Genomic DNA, 16,900 nt, shown 5'->3' with positions numbered 1-16,900 from the left:
TAGTATTCTTGCCTGGAGAATCCCATGACAGAGGAGCCTGGCAGGCTACAGCCCACGGGGCTGCAAAGAGTCGGACATGACTGAGCACCTAACACTTATGAGAATAGGATTCAATGAGATAGTATGTGTAAATGAAAGGCAGTTTTGATTACTAATAATAAGATTCTGGGAAGGAGAACTCGGCTCTACTGAAAAGATGTGTCTTACAATCAATCAGAACAGTCCAGAGATGAACCAGACTACCCAGGTTGGTGGTGAAGCTTTCTCATCCCTGGGAGTCTTTCTTCAAGCAGAGGTGGTCAGGCATGGATGCTATAAATGGTGTGACCACCTTTGGGAGAGAGGCTGGGTTAGTAGGACCTGGGGGAGAGGAAAGCTGAGAAGAGTGACTTGTTTACGTCCCTGTCCATGTCACCTGAAGACCATGCTGTAGGCCAGCGAGGGGAGCACACAGGACCAGCAGCCTGGGACTGAAGTGGACTAGCCCTTTGAGAAGGGGGGATCTGCTCCTAGGAGGGAGAACAGGAAATAGGCAGAGGTCCCTGATGATTTTCTCTTTTTCCCATGCATCGGCCCCATGCTGGTTCCAGGGCCTCCCATCTTGGCTGAGAGAGAGGAGGCGGCTTCTTTGGACCTTGAGCGCTCAGCTGTTCTGATGGGAGCCTGGTAGAGCTTGGGGTTCGGCACACCTGTTGGCCCCGGGGCACCCTCCCTCCATCCAAGGCTGTACCCTCCCCTCTGGCTCTGGTCTCTGGAGCCTCATCACATGCTCTGGATGCACCAGCTGTGCCCATGCGGGGGTTCTTCGCCCAGAGTCTGTGGCTAGACACGAGGGTGCCATGAGCCCCCGGAGCTGGCAGGCAATGCAGAGTCAGGGAGACACAGCTCCTACCTTTTCATCTAATGGGGAGGGTTAGAGGGCAGGGGGACACTGAGACACACCCAAGGAGTTGCTTAGAATTGGACCCCTGTCTGTCTATTGCCACCATTCCATTTGCCCCACTCCGTAGGATTCTGAGACAGCAGCACCCTTGCCAGGGGAACACAACTTTCCCTCTTCCGGGGGCACGTGTGGTCAGAGGCAGTCACAGGAGTGTCAGCGGGTGGCGCTGAGCTGAGAAGTCAAATGTGGCTTCTCTCAGCATTCCCCACAACTTTGGTGCCTGGCTGTCCTGCCTCTCGGCTCTGCCCCTCAGGTTTCAGGGCTGTGCCCATTCACGTGCCCATTCAGGACTCCCTGTTGTCTCTCAGCCCACCCTTCCCTTGGTGCACAACAGATCTGCCAGCTCTTGCCTGCACTCTGGCAGCTCCTAAATCGGGCTCTGCCCAGGCTCTCTCTCTAGAACAGTGTTACTGAGCTGGCTTTGGCAGGTTTTTCAAATTCAGCGCTTCCAGAACCAAGCACCAACGCCCCCTCCTTCCAACCCCTCCTGTCCATTTTTCAATCAACCGTCTGATCTCCTATACCAGCCGGAAACCTGGGGACCAGCTGGGTTTCCGGATCACCTGCACACAGATTCCTGGGCCTCACCCTGGGCATCCTGCTTGGTTAGAGCTGAGGGGACCTGATGCTCCACATCTCTAACAAGCTCCTAGGTGATGCCGAGGCTGCTGCTTGTTCATCCACACTGAGTCTCACTGAACTAGAATCCTCTCTCTCCCTTCATTCCATGGCTCACTGTTATTCTTGTTACTGGGGCTTCCCTGGTGGCTCAGACAATAAAGAATCTGCCTGCAATGCAGGAGCCCAGGTTCTATCCCTTGGTTTGGGAAGATCCCCTGGAGAAAGGCATGGTAATTCACTCTAGTATTCTTGTCTACAGAATTTCATGGACAGAGGAGGTTTGTGGGTTATAGTCCATAGGGTTGCAAAGCGTCTGACAAGACTGAGCGACTAACATATACACACATTCTTGTTATTATTACCATAGTTAATACGTATTGAACATTTAGGGGCCAAGCCCTGTACCAGGCATGCGTTTCAACCTACAAAGATGTACTGAGTGCCAGGTGCTGTAATAGACATTTCCATATTGGTACAAAACATACAGATGTATCTGCCAGTAGAGTTGACGTTCTGGTCAAGGAAGAGAGAAATTTAAAGGAAAAATAAATTACCTACAAAAGGAAGGTAATCTAAAATGCAGGACCATCTCGTCTCTCCAAGAGCGTGACACTGAAACAAATTTTGAAAGAGAATTCAGTTCTTATAACCCAAGGTCTCAAGATGCCGCTTCTTTCTCATCTCCCAGCTCTCCCCATGGCATTAGGTCTCCACATTCTCCCTGGACGTTGGCCAGCCACCTCCTGGCTGAGCTCTCTGCCTGGAGATTTAACTTCTCCCACTTACCCTCATCCTTCAGCCAAAAAAGTCTTCTAAAAAGCAAATCATTGTAGCTCTCTTTGCCTAACAGCATTCCAGGATTCCCTAGTACCTTCAGGAGGAAATGCAGATTCCTCAGGTTTGAGGCTGGTAGTGATGAGATTCAGCTTGGCCCTCCAGCTTCTCTGCCCCCACCCCACCCCCATTCTGCCTCCTTCATCCTCCACACTTCAGCTGTTCTGGATTGGGGCTTCTTAACTTCCCACTTTGCTACCCACCCCCCACCCCACCCCCGACCCCTGCCCCGGATCACCAACCCACCCAGTCTGTCTCTTCACTTTTTGCACAAGGGGAAGCACCTTCTGCCTGTCTTGGTGCCCCCTGCCCCCTACACTCCTGCATCCTCCTTGCAGAACTGATCTTTGGTACCTGTCCTTTCCCTCCTATGAATCTTAAAACCCTTCTCCCCTTGTCTCTGTCCATCATGAATTTTTCAGGGTCAGCAGCATACTCACGAGTATTTCCCTTTTTCTCCATGGCCTTTTTAATTGGACCCTCTCTCCAGCCCTTCCCAAGGCAAGCTGCTGGCGAGAGGTCCTTGCACTCACTGACATCACTTCCTCACCTGAGGTTCATTCCTTGAGCCACTGCAGTTCGGTGCCCAGCTCCAAGCATCCGTGTGTTCTTGATGCCAGCTGTCCCGGGAAGCTCTTCTTTCACATCCTTCCCCTCGAGGTTGATCTTATCCACTCACATCTCAGTGATGCCTAGAGCTGAGTACTGACAGACCTGTAGCATCTTTCTGGGGCATCCCACAGAGCCTGTCCCAGGGTGGTATTTCTCTTCTTCCTACAATCCTGGTCAAACAGAGATGATCTAAGGATTCCATCTACTTTCCTCTTTCTAAAGACCACCTCCACCTCCCCGCCCACCTCCAACTGTTGCTTTCAACTCTGTAATTATGTATGGGGTTTCCACCTCCATGGGTGGTTCTGCTAGTGTTTACAGGCTCCCAACCAATAACTATTTAGGTAACTGTCTCTAGTGGATAGAGTCGAGTCTTCCAAAAAGATGTGTTCAAGTTCTAACCCCAAGTGCCTATGGCTATTTTTGGAAATAGATTCTTTGTAAATGACTCAAATTCAGATGAGGTCATCCTGGATTTGGGATGACCAGTGTCATCCAATCCAATGACTAGTGTCCTTATAAGAAGAAGGAAACTTGGACGCAACACAGACGCACATGGAGAACACTACATAGACTGTGCTGGGATGGACACAATGTAGACACAAGGGTGCTTTCAGACTGGTGCTGGAGAAGACTCTTGAAAGTCCCATGGACTGCAAGGAGATCCAACTAGCCAGTTCTAAAGGAAATCAGCCCCGAATATTCATTGGAAGGATTGTTGCTGAAGTTGAAGCTCCATATCTTTGCCACCTGATGTGAAGAGCTGATTCACTGGAAAAGACCCTGATGCTGGGAAAGACTGAAGTGCAATAGGAGAAGGGGTGACAGAGGATGAGATGAGATGAGATAGCATCACTGACTCAGTGGACATGAATTTGAGCAAACTCTGGGAGACAGTGGAGGACAGAAGAGCCTGGTGTGCTGTAGTCCATGGGGTCACAAAGAGTTGGACACAACTTAGCAGCTGAACAAGAAGACACAAGAAGTGCCACTGACTGCTGGCAACCACCAGAAGCTGCGAGTTGGGCGCGATGGACTCTCCCTCATGACCTTCAGAAAGAACCAAATCTGCTGACACCTTGACTTTGGACTTCTGGCCTCTAAAACTGTGAGAGAATAAACTTCTGTTGTGTTAAGCCACCCGGTCTGTGGTACGGTCTTACGGAAGCCCTAGGAAGCCCATATGCTGACCATCTGTCCATCCATCCACCAGCCCACCCATCATCAGGCCCTCCTCTGTACCAGACCCTGTGTGAGGACCATCAGGGACCTTGGGTCAAAGCAGAGCTCCCTGCTGCCCTTGGGAACTTGCACATGGAAGGTAAGATGGACACATGGACACACACACACAGCAACCTGGGCTCCAAGCAGGCCACGCAAGGGCAGAGGGAATTTGGGAGAGAGAGTCGGCCTTGGCCAGGAAGCGGATCTCAGAGGAGGTGGCATTGAGCTCTCAGCTCTGAAGGTTGCACATTCATCAGCCAGCTTTGCAGAGCAAGTGAGAACAGGCCTTCCACAGCCACCAAGCCCACGTGGGTCCCCGCCAAGGAGCCACAGGATCCTGGGAAAGTTCCGCCTCAGTTTCGTCAGCACCTACACGGGGTGTGAGGCCCAGATGGGGACAAAGAATGTGCCTGGGGCTACATGGCCTGTGGAACCATGTCATTGGATTTATAAAGCACTTTCTTGGGCTTTCTTTTCTCTGCTTGTATTATTGGTATTGACCTCAGTTTTTAAAAAAATCTCTTCACTGCAAACCACCCCCTTGCACAGGCTCCTGGGAAAGAAATGTTTCCAGGGCGGGGCTGGGTAGGGGCAGGCCTGAGCGTCCTCCTTATCTTCACGACTGCTTTAGGTGGGAGAGACTTCTCTGGGGCCCTACCAGATTCCAAGTCTCCTCTCTCAAAAGTTGTTCCCCTCACTTCTGCTTTTCTCTCTTTTCTGTTTTTTCTTTCACTGGTTTGTTTGGGCCCCCGCCTTGGGAGGGTTCAGTGGGGCTCCTGAGTGGGCTGGCAATCCTGTGGCATCCTAGCCACCTTCCCCCCAACCCCCCGCCTCCTCCAAAAGCCGGAGCTAGTCTTTCGTAAGATGACCCCAGGACCCTGGGGGGACAGGGCTTGAGTAGGAGAGGATTTGCACATCCTGAAGGGTTGGGCTGCCTGCCTCCCCCCACAGCTTAGTTTTCCAGCCTCTCTTTAGTGACAAGAAAGAGAGGAGTGCACAAGAAAGAGCCTGTGCATATTGACTCACCAGGTCCCTAGGAGGCAGGAGATGTCTGTCTGAAAAGGTCCAGTCACATCACCTCCTCCATGAAGCCTTCTGGGATTGCCCCGATCAGATTTCTATAGGAGCCCAATTCACAGCTGTACCCCAGACTCAGGCCCAGGCAGGGCAGAGTCGGACTGGAAGGAACTGCACTCCACAGATGAGAAAACAGAGGCACAGAGAAGGAAGCCGGACATGTCTATGTCACACAGTCTGGTGATGGCAGAGCAAGGGTTCAGACAGTACTTTTAGCTTCTGGTACGAAATGATTTTCCTTAAAAAAGGAGTCCTCATGGCCAGGATATCACATTCCAGAATCAGAAGTTCTGTTTAGATGCAGGGTTTGTTTTTTCTCTTTTTATTTATTTTTTATTTTTGGCCATACTCGGCAGCTTGCAGGAGCTTAGTTCCCCAGCCAGGCGTCGGACCCAGGCCCCCTGCAGTGGAAGTGTGGAGTTCTAACCCCTGGACCACCAGGGAAGTCCCATTATTTTTTCTCTCTCTTGAAAATTTGATTTTGATCTGATTCGGGCAGAAGGTCCCCAGTTTTCTGCAGACCCCACTGCTTCCTATTGCATTATACTTGGTCAGAGTCACACACTTCCATCACCCTGGCTTCCACTCAGCATTCATTCAGCAAATATCTATTGAGCCACTAATAGGTGCCAGGTACTGGGTGATAGGTACCAGGTACTGATCCAGGTACTGGGAAAACCCAGAAGTGACCAAGATGAAAGACAAGCCACCCCCGCACCCCAGTAGTTCTTGGGTTCCAGTGGCATTAGGTTCACAGCCCCTGCCTCATTCTAATGGGGGTCCATTAACATGTCCAGCTTAGTCTGGCTTCACCACCACTGGGGATATAAGAATTTGAGGTGAGATGAAATTATGGAGAAACCCCAAGCTTGTCTTCCATTTCAGGGTTGATGACTCAGACCACACAATTCTGTGAGGTTCTTATTTTACCCTTAGTTTCCTTCCTTACAACTTGGGACTGTGATCTTTACCCTACTTTCCTCTAGGGTTGTGTGAAAGCTATCTGGGTGTTTGTAGAGCTCTACAGTGAGCTCTAAACGGGGCGTGACTTTTTGACCTTGAGGGATGCTGAAGCCTTCACCTGTTCAGGAAGTGGTTCGGCTCTGAGGAATGGTGCTGGCCTACTTGGCTTCAAGACTCTCTGCTCAGGGAGGGGTGAGAATTTCTAGGGGGGCGGGAGAGGGAGGGCATCCCCTCACACCCATTGCCAGATTATGATAAGAATGATCAGGTGTTGCTTTTTCACCTCCGTCTGGGGTCCTCAGCCTGAGGAAGTGGTGAGAACTGAGGGAGGGTGGAGGGGGAGGGGATTTCCTCTTTGTTGGAAGCTCAAACCCAGGCTGCCTTCAGTACCTGGACCTTGCCCCTCGGTGGGAGCTCCTCCCATCTTCCAAGCTGTCAACAAAGCCAGCATCTCCCTTCTCTAGAAAGTGTCTGACCTACAGCATGAAGAACTGAGGTTAGCTTCACAGAGGGACTTCCTGGTGCAAGGGGATAAGGCTGAGGCTCATGATGGAAGCTTGTAGAGGAAGAGGGAGGGCTCTAGCACGGCTTCGGTGGCATCTGTCCTGGAGTTAGGTGGGATGGCAGATCTCAAGAACGTTGGCTAGGTATTGCTTGGAAAGAGTCATCATGATTTCATTTTTCCCACCTCTTCTCAAGGAAGTAGACTTGCAGGTACAAACACTCCTGATTGCAGTCATTTATTGTGTGGGCTTTTGCCAGGACCATTTCAGCAGTGACGCTCACAGGTGTATGGCAATACTTAATGATAATGGGACCTTGGGCCAGAACCTCTCCTTCCCTACCTTTCTCCCACCCACCGGGCTACATGGCCAACATTTTTATCTGATGTAAAGCTGTGGGAGCAGCAACCTTGGATTAATTGAACATTAGAGTCTATGGTGCGAAAAGAACATTAGAGTCTATAGCTGTGAAAGAACATTAGAGTCTATAGCTGTGAAAAGAAGAGAAGCGAAAAGCAAAGGATAAAAGGAAAGATATAAACATCTGAATGCAGAGTTCCAAAGAATAGCAAGAAGAGATAAGAAAGCCTTCTTCAGCGATTAATGCAAAGAAATAGAGGAAAACAACAGAATGGGAAAGACTAGAGATCTCTTCAAGAAAATCAGAGATACCAAAGGAACATTTCATGCAAAGATGGGCTCGATAAAGGACAGAAATGGTATGGACCTAACAGAAGCAGAAGATATTAAGAAGAGATTGGCAAGAATACACAGAAGAACTGTACAAAAAAGATCTTCACGACCCAGATAATCATGATGGTGTGATCACTGACCTAGAGCCAGACATCCTGGAATGTGAAGTCAAGTGGGCCTTAGAAAGCATCACTACGAACAAAGCTAGTGGAGGTGATAGAATTCCAGTTGAGCTATTCCAAATCCTGAAAGATGATGCTGTGAAAGTGCTGCACTCAATATGCCAGCAAATTTGGAAAACTCAGCAGTGGCCACAGGACTGGAAAAGGTCCGTTTTCATTCCAATCCCAAAGAAAGGCAATGCCAAAGAATGCTCAAACTACCACACAATTGCACTCATCTCACACACTAGTAAAGTAATGCTCAAAATTCTCCAAGCCAGGCTTCAGCAATATGTGAACCATGAACTTCCTGATGTTCAAGCTGGCTTTAGAAAAGGCAGAGGAACCAGAGATCAAATTGCCAACATCTGCTGGATCATGGAAAAAGCAAGTGAGTTCCAGAAAAACATCTATTTCTGATTTATTGACTATGCCAAAGCCTTTGACCATGTGGATCACAATAAACTGTGGACAATTCTGAAAGAGATGGGAATACCAGACCACCTGATCTGCCTCTTGAGAAGTCTGTATGCAGGTCAGGAAGCAACAGTTAGAACTGGACATCGAACAACAGACTGGTTCCAAATAGGAAAAGGAGTATGTCAAGGCTGTATATTGTCACCCTGTTTATTTAACTTATATGCAGAATACATCATGAGAAACGCTGGACTGGATGAAACACAAGCAGGAATCAAGATTGCCGGGAGAAATATCAATAACCTCAGACATGCAGATGACACCACCCTTATGGCAGAAAGTGAAGAGGAACTCAAAAGCCTCTTGATGAAAGTGAAAGTGGAGAGTGAAAAAGTTGGCTTCAAGCTCAACATTCAGAAAACGAAGATCATGGCATCCGGTCCCATCAGTTCATGGGAAATAGATGGGGAAACAGTGGAAACAGAGTCAGACTTGATTTTGGGGGGCTCCAAAATCACTGCAGATGGTGACTGCAGCCATGAAATTAAAAGACGCTTACTCCTTGGAAGAAAAGTTATGACCAACCTAGATAGCATATTGAAAAGCCGAGACATTACTTTGCCAACAAAGGTTCGTCTAGCGAAGACTCTGGTTTTTCCAGTGGTCACGTATGGATGTGAGAATTGGACTGTGAAGAAGGCTGAGTGCCAAAGAATTGATGCTTTTGAACTGTGTTGTTGGAGAAGACTCTTGAGAGTCCCTTGGACTGCAAGGAGATCCAACCAGTCCATTCTGAAGGAGATCAGCCCTGGGATTTCTTTGGAAGGAATGATGCTAAAGCTGAAACTCCAGTACTTTGGCCACCTCATGTGAAGAGTTGACTCATTGGAAAAGACCTTGATGCTGGGAGGGATTGGGGGCAGGAGGAGAAGGGGATGACAGAGGATGATATGGCTGGATGGCATCACTGACTCAATGGACGTGAGTCTCAGTGAACTCTGCGAGTTGGTGATGGACAGGGAGGCCTGGCGTGCTGCGATTCATGGGGTCGCAAAGAGTCGGACACGACTGAGCGACTGATCTGATCTGATCTGATCTGAGAGTCTATGGGCAGTTGAGAACCTCAAGCACTTTCCAAGGAGTAGTTCCTTAATTCTTGCAATAATGGGTAACATGCATGTCTATACCTTTATACGTGCCGGCTACCACCCAACTGCTATTATCCCCATCTTACAGCTGTAGAAACACAGAAGTTAAGTAAATTGCCCAGGATTGCACAGCATACAGGGCAGAGCTGGGACTCAAACCCAGGCAGCCTGGATCCAGAGTCCACATTCAGAACCACCACGCTGTAAGCTCCTCGCCCACCTTGAGAGGTGGGGACTGTGATTATCTCCAACACACAGAAGAGGAAACCAACCAGCTTGTTCCATCAGTCACAAGCATCACCAAGAATGTCTTTTATAACTGCCCGTAACACATTTAGGTTTAAACAAACAGCAATAGCCTGCGCCCTTTGTGTCTGTAGCAAGCTTTCCCGGGAACACTTAATCCTCGTGCCCACAGAGGTAAGCAGGGTGGGGATCTGGACTTTCGTGTTTCCCAGCTGAAAGGGGTCTGGGATGTGAAGCTAGGGCACCCCACGCCTGGGCTGCACCTTTTTACATTGGCTGCAGCTCTGAGGCCCTGTCATCCTTTGACTCGGGGTGTGGCCAAGAGATAGTCACTCAATGCTGGCGGTCATCTGACAGGTCCTGGACTATCAGGGTTGAAAGGCGCCTTAGTGATTTATTGAATGATGAGATTAGTCAGCCTGGCTGGGAATGGTTCCAGGCTCTTACCTGGAGATGGAAATGGCAACCCACTCCAGTACTCTTGCCTGGAAAATCCCATGGACAGAGAAGCCTGATAGGCTACAGTCCATAGGGTCGCGAAGAGTCGGACACAACTTCACTTTCACTCACTTACCTGGACAGCCTCTGGCCTCCTTTGATCAGTGGAGCGACATGGCCTGAGGCTTACTTGCTCCAGTTCCCTGCCTCCCAATTAAAGAATGACCACAGGTATGCGTTCCATTGTTTTGAGAGTCCTTAGCCTCAGGTTGCTTTAGGGAAAAACAAAGATCCTGTTGGATCTCCTGGAAGATGAATCTTCTGCCTTCCAGTTTTACATGCTCTGTTGAGCTGTAGATAACCCACCTGGAGCCTCTGATTCTATAACCTGGAGAGAGTCCTCCTGGAGGCAGGAGGAAGGGCAGCAAAGACCCACCGGCTGGTGACCTCGAGTAAGTCATGGAGATCTCAGAGCCTCTCTCCCTTTCCTGACCACGGGGTGGGTGAGCCTGAGGACCCACCGAGATAAAGGGAGAGGCTGTTTTGTAAACAGTAAAGGGGGAGACCTGTGTGATCGGGGGCTGCTTGTCGGCAGGACCGATCTGTCTTGGCCCAGCTCCTTAGCTTCTAAACGCTGTCCCCCTTTCCTTTGTCCACTGACCACAGTCCAGATGCCTGGATCATTTACAACCGCAAATTTTCTCTGAGCCTGTAGAGAGATGCTCCGTGGTGCTCGGAACTGGGGTGTTGAACCCCAGAGAAGGAAACTGCAGGTCTACCCAGGACCCTATGTCCTGCGAGCCAAAGTCAGGGGAAGCCAGAACGCCCAAGCGAAGGCAGTTTCCAGCAGGAAGTTTTCTGTTCATATTTGCTCTTCATATATACACAGAAAAGGCATGTTTGTGATGAATTTCACAAAGTGGACACACACCTGTGACACCACTACCCGGCTCAAGAAATGACATGACCAGCCCCCTGGGAACTCCCTCGGGGCCCCTTCCTAGTCTCGCCCACCCCGACTCTGACTTCTAGCACCAAGGGTTGATTTCACCTCTGAATGTTAAATACATGGAATCTGTCCAGAGCTTCTTTCGCTCAGCACCGTGTGTGTAGGAGCTTCATCCTGGTGATGTCAGTGGCTGTAGCTGGTTCCTTCTCCCTGATGTACGTGGACGCCCACACTTGGTCACACCTGATCTGTCTGATAGTGGGCAGTGGGGTCGTTTCCAGTTTTCCATGCGCTATGAATGTTCTAGTCCACGTGTCTGAGTGAGCTGATGTGCGCTTTCGTTGGGAGTACAGACCTGGGGTGGAATGATAGGCTTGTAAGAGGTGGTTGGTTTGGTTGTAGTAGATGCCGGCAGGAAGGATTTAAACAAGCAGTTAAGCAGGACTTCCAGACCCTGCAGGCTGTGGTGGGCTAGTTCTTGTCACACCTCTTGAAATTTCCTCTGGAAAACAGGAGGAAGAGGCTGAATGAAGCAGGCCTGCATTGGAGGTTGGGGTGGGTAGCCCCTGGCCCCTCTCTGTTTGGTTTTGTTCCCCTTTCCATAGTCTGTCTGGGTGCCCAATCTGTACTCCCAAGGAGGTATCTGGGGCCACTTGGAAGGGATGGGTAGGAGGGTTTTAAGCTTCATTTCCCTGCATCAGCCAAAGTCCTCTGTGTCCTGTGTTTTACATAGTAGGATTTTGAGAATGACAGCATGTGATTATTGTTTTGTTTTTCCTAAAAAAAAAAAGCTTTAGCTATGGAACATTTGAAAATTGTTGAAGGGACCGCTGTGAGGTCCCTTCCATCTGGATAATTCTATTTTGGGATCAGGAGCAGGGTGTGGGAAGGGTTAAGCATTATTCAGTCCAAGAGCAGGGCTGGTCCTCATTGACCTTTTTAAAGTTCTTAAAGCTCAGCTCATGATGCGGGAGATTTTAGTACTTTCTATTAAAATAGTGTTCAAACAAAACGGAAAGCCTACAGGATGTGGGGGAGAGGCTCCATGTGGAGGGACGTTTGGGTAGCCTTTCAGCAGGAGTCTTGAGGACTTGGTCCTTCAGCCACCCCTCTGCATTTTTTCTTTTTTTCTTTTTTAATTCTCCACCAGCTGTTCCTGGTGGTTGTCACTTGGGGTGTTCAGGTTCAGAATGGTTCTTGTTTTCGCCAGGAGTGGGTGACGCTGCTGTCTGTCCTGAGGGTGGTGGCTTTCCTTCCTCCAACGCCAGGCTGAGTTCGGACCTGTAGTTTCGCTTGGTGAGGGAGGCTGGGCCCTTCCTCGGCACCGAGAGAGGAACATCTCTGCCTTTGGCATGCAGCTCTGAGTCAACAGGCCTGATAAACAGCCCACTTCCCAGGACCAGCAAGGAACAAAGCCCCTGACGGCTGTGGGATCCGCCCACCCCCTCTTCCTGAAACAGCTGCTTATTCTTTTGACAGGAGTCAGAACGCTGTACCTTCGCTTCCTCCCAGCCCTGCCTCCTTCTGCAGAACGGAGCTCAATAGAACTTGGTACTTTTGCCTTTTACTCTGGGAGGAGAGAAGCAGACGATGAGGTATGTGACACAGTGGAATGATCTACCTCTGCTGGGTCGGGGTCCCTGGGGGTATCGTGAGTCAGCTGCAGAGTGGACACTCCTGGGGGAGGAAGCCCACTCTCCCCCTGGCTTCTTGCTGGAATCCTCCAGTCATTCTGGAAGACAACAAAGTCCTCTTCTCCCGGCGCTGGATCTAGAAGTGGGTGCTGGCGGGGTGCTGGCTCTGTCCTTGGAAGCTCTGCTGGAGTTTGCTGCCCCTGGCAGGACCTCACAGGGCGGGGCTGCAGCCTGGGGTTTTTCTGGGACTCAAAGTGCCAATGCAGGGGTAGGAGGGCTTGTGCATGCAGAGCCCTCTTGGGGCAGCACTGACCCTTCATTTACCTCGCCTTATTTCTCCTGGGAAAACTCTTGTGCAATGATTCCTGGATCAGGCAGCAAGGAAAAGCTGGCTGGACCCAGGCTTCAGATTTCCTGAAGGGGATTCTAGAAAGGGCATTGTGAGAATCCCTCCAAAAACAGGTTATTCCATCTGTGGTGACTGGAGCAACAGCTAGTCGTATATTTAGTCTGAGGCTTGTCTCTTAGTTTCCTCTGTCTGTGTTTACTTTGACCCTTATAATGAAAAACATAACTGGAAACAGACGTCCATGTACCTTTTTTCCCCCACAAATTATACCATGTTTCTTCTAACAGGGAGCATCTCTCCCTAATGCCCACCAGTTTAGAGAGATTTTAGGGTAAAAGCAGAACTTTCTCTCCTCACCCCCAGCACCACCTCCCTGCCAGGAGCTGGGCCAGGAGGGCAGAGGGTCTGCTTTTCAAACACAGCATCCCCCCATCACCACCTTGAGGGTAAGCCCAGTGATCTCAGCCTTTGCGAAAGCTCAGTTTCCTCAGCTATAAAGCTGCTGTGCTGATCAGGATGAGGGATGAACAGGATAGAGTAAGGAAGGCTCAAATGCCAGGTACACAGGAGGCACCTGGAAATGGCAGAGGCGTTGAACCGAGTAGGCGCACCAGCTGGTCCAAGGAAGCCTGTGATTGGCTAGCTTTGGGCCAGTTGCTTAGTGATAACCACGAAAGGCAGGCTTCCCAGGTGGTATTAGTGGTAAAGAACCCACCTGCCAATGCAGGAGACGTAAGAGAGGCAGGAGCCATCTTCCTGGGTCAGGAAGATCCCATGGAGGAGGGTACAGCTTCCCACTCCAGTATTCTTGTCTGGAGAATCCCATGGACAGAGGGGCCTGGTGGGCTACAGTCCAAAGGTCACAAAAGAGTCGGACACTGAAGCAACGTAGCAAGCATGTACCCACTCATGCAACCATGAAAGGCAAAACGAAAGGATGTGCCTGAGAGCTGGCCGAAGAACCTGCGGGTGAGCCTGCAGGTCTGCTGAGGAACAAGAGATACAAGGGTGAACACTGGAAGCCAGCTCTCTGGACCTGAATCCTGGCCCCACTGCTTATGCTGTGTGACACTGGGCAAGTCACTTAACCTTTCTGAGCCTCCATTTTCATGTCTGTAAAATGAGGATAATACTAGAGTGCCTTCACAGGGTCATTATGAGGCTTACCCGAGAGTCTGCTGGGAAAGCGTTTAGCCCAGGCCCTGGCCTGGTTCAGTTGAGGGGCATCCAAGTGTTGCAGGGCCAGAAGCTTATTCCATTTCCAGGCTCCCTTTAGGGAAAAGAATGCAAAGTGGAAGTAAATGCCATCATCCCTTGGTATCCACTGGGGATTGGTTCTGAGACCCTCGCAGATACCAAAATCCAGGGACACTCAAGTCCCTTACATAAAATGGTATGGTATTTACATACCACCCACACACATCTTCCCATTTACTTTTAATCACCTCAAGATTACTTAGAATACCTGCTGCTGCTGCTGCTAAGTTGCTTCAGTCGTGTCCGACTCTGTGCAACTCCATAGATGGCAGCCCACCAGGCTCCACCGTCCCTGGGATTTTCCAGGCAAGAACACTGGAAGGGGTTGCCATTTACTTCTTCAATGCATGAAAGGAAAAGTGACAGTGAAGTCTCTCAGTCGTGTCCGACTCTTAGCGACCCCATGGACTGCAGCCCACCAGGCTCCTCCGTCCATGGGATTTTCCAGGCAAGAGTACTGGAGTGGGGTGCCATTGCCTTCTCTGACTTAGAATACCTAGTACAGTGTAAATGCTATGTAAATAGTTGCCTGCACGCAGCAAATTCTAGTTTTTGAGGCTTTCCTGGAATTTTTTGTTTTTTAATGTTTTTGATCTGTGGTTGGTTGAATCTGCAGATGAAACCCATGGGTACAGAAGGCTGACCGTATTTAGGAAAGGAGGAGACATCCAAACATATAACAAAAACAGACAAATGCTCTCCATAGGAAAAAATCCAGAAAATAACATTGTAATAAAGTGTGAAGATAATATAAAAATGATTAGTATTACTCAGCTGTCAGATGCACCTGTTATATTTTGGCTGCAAACTCTTGGACTGCCTCTTTGCTGACTTTGTAATAACATTTTAAATTGAGACAAAAAGAAGACAAATTAGTTTTTGCCTGTGCTGCTGCTGCTGCTAAGTCACTTCAGTTGTGTCTGACTCTGTGCAACCCCATAGACGGCAGCCCACCAGGCTCCCCCGTCCCTGGGATTCTCCAGGCAAGAACCCTGGAGTGGGTTGCCATTTCCTTCTCCAATGCATGAAAGTGAAAAGTGAAAGTGAAGCTGCTGAGTAGTGCCAACTCTTAGAGACCCCATGGACTGCAGCCTACCAGGCTCCTCCATCCATGGGATTTTCCAGGCAAGAGTACTGGAGTTTTGCCTCTAGCTTGGTTAAATCAAAGGTTGCATTTTATTACCTCGAGTTTAGAAGTTTCTTTCAGCTTCACAGCTTGTTATTGGTGATGCCATGGCTGTGAATCGCTTGGCAGTTTCCTGCTCAGGTGACTCCAGCCAGAGCTCCAGGGAACTGAGCTCTTCCATCCTGGATGGGGTGGTAGGGGTGTGTTGGGGGGATATGGGCACCAGGTAGCTATGAAGTCTGGATTACTGTGACCCCTGAGACCCCCAAGTGGGGAGCAGAACAGCAGTTAGTTCAGCTCCTTCTCTGAATCACAGTGGGGGGCTCCTGGGAGCTCAGCAAGGCCCACCTGTGGGGAGTGGGGTCAGGACCCAGGCCCCACCTGCAGCCCCAGGACTGGTATGATTTCCCCAGACAGGGCTGCATCTCATCTCCGGGAAGCATTTGAGCCTTAACCACTCCCCACCCCAAAAGGAGAGCAGGCCCAATTTGCCAAGGGGCCTGACATGGAGGTTTCATAAGCTTCCAGGTCAGTTGACCTGTGGACTCAACATGACTCGGTTGGCAGTCTTCTCTCATGATCATCACTTCCAAGAAACGGGGGCTATTGCAGAAAGATGAGCTTGGTGTGGCTGAGTGAACCTGTCCTCTCGGCAATGAGATTTCCAGCCTTCTGGCTGATTTCTCACCAGGTCCCAGGTCAATCAAGAAAGACTGTGGTGGAAAGTTAAGTTCACAGGACTTGTTTCAAGGACAGGGAGACTGAGGTCAGAGAAACCATGACTCAGTTCACAAAGCCACTTCATGTGGCCGCTGGGGGTGCCATTTGAGCCTCCTCTTCTTCCCCTCCCCATCGTGGGCCATGGGGTCAAACATGATGTCCGCGGAACTCTGAGCTGGGGGCAGTGGGGAGTGGAGCTGACTATCACCTCAGTCAGCAGGCAGGGAGGGCTCGCCTGTGACCCTTCTGGGTCCTGCAGTCTCCGATGGAGCCATGTGTTTCTAATCTTTCCCCTAAAAAAGCAGCATCCTCGTTTCAACTGCCATTTGTGGAGCATTTACTGCCCACCAGGACTAAGTGCTGCGTAAACACGGTCTCCTTTTGTCCTTTCAAGAACCCTAGATGGGGGCGTATTTGAAGCTCCATTTTGTCTGTGTAAACAGAGGCTCAGAGCCAGAGAACTTGCCTGGGGTGTGCGTCTAGGGATGCACAGCCTTAGCTGCCAGACTCATTTCTGCCCGGAACGCTGGAACTAAATGTTACAATGGAGGATGTGGAAGATGAATGATAGGAAGTTTCCCGAAGGGTGACTAATAGTCAGTTCCTGGCCCTCTCTCCTGCCCCGCCGCCGGCACCCTCACCTGCTTTGTTTCATTTGCAACACTTGTCACTGTCTGACGCGTATTGTTTTGAGTCTCTCGACCCCATGCAGTGGTCCAGAAGTGACTGCGGCTCGAGGTTGCAGGACGGGATGGGTTCCAGGGACAGGGGGCGATGAATCACAGGCAGAGGAGGATATAGCTTGCGGGAAGGCGCTACTTTCCCCCTGCTCTGCCCCAGATAATGGCTTTTCCAGGGCTTCTGAGTGCCCAGTGATTCAGCTGAGAAGCTCACCTCTCCCCCTGATGTGAGATGGGGAAAAACAAGGGCCACTAGACTTCCCTTCAGAGAGGAGTTTTGCTGGGAAGGAATACCTGGGCTTATA

At 50.1% G+C, this 16,900-nt stretch overlaps 1 protein-coding gene across 12 annotated transcripts in view; it reads left to right on the top strand.

Annotated features, from left to right (window-relative positions):
• GGTA1 (glycoprotein alpha-galactosyltransferase 1 (inactive)) overlaps positions 1-16,900 on the top strand; it is a 113,327-nt gene that overhangs the window by 32,076 nt on the left and 64,351 nt on the right. For 5 of the 12 annotated variants that reach the window (XM_044926295.2, XM_025261618.3, XM_044926293.2 and 2 more), the window contains exon 2: positions 12,309-12,424. The exons of 5 other annotated variants lie outside the window; for them this stretch is intronic. In XM_044926295.2, the coding sequence (XP_044782230.1) occupies positions 12,420-12,424 (5 nt within the window). In that variant the 5' untranslated portion in view covers positions 12,309-12,419. Of the gene's footprint in view, positions 1-3,944; positions 4,332-10,090; positions 10,333-12,308; positions 12,425-16,900 lie in introns of those variants that run through there. 2 more of the 12 variants (XM_025261616.3, XM_044926294.2) reach the window with 2 other exon arrangements.

Source organism: Bubalus bubalis, chromosome 12 (genome assembly GCF_019923935.1).
Source record: "Bubalus bubalis isolate 160015118507 breed Murrah chromosome 12, NDDB_SH_1, whole genome shotgun sequence".
NCBI classification, from domain to species: Eukaryota; Metazoa; Chordata; class Mammalia; order Artiodactyla; family Bovidae; genus Bubalus; species Bubalus bubalis.
Note: the sequence above shows the minus strand (reverse complement) of the source record. Positions and strands in the feature narration are given on the sequence as shown.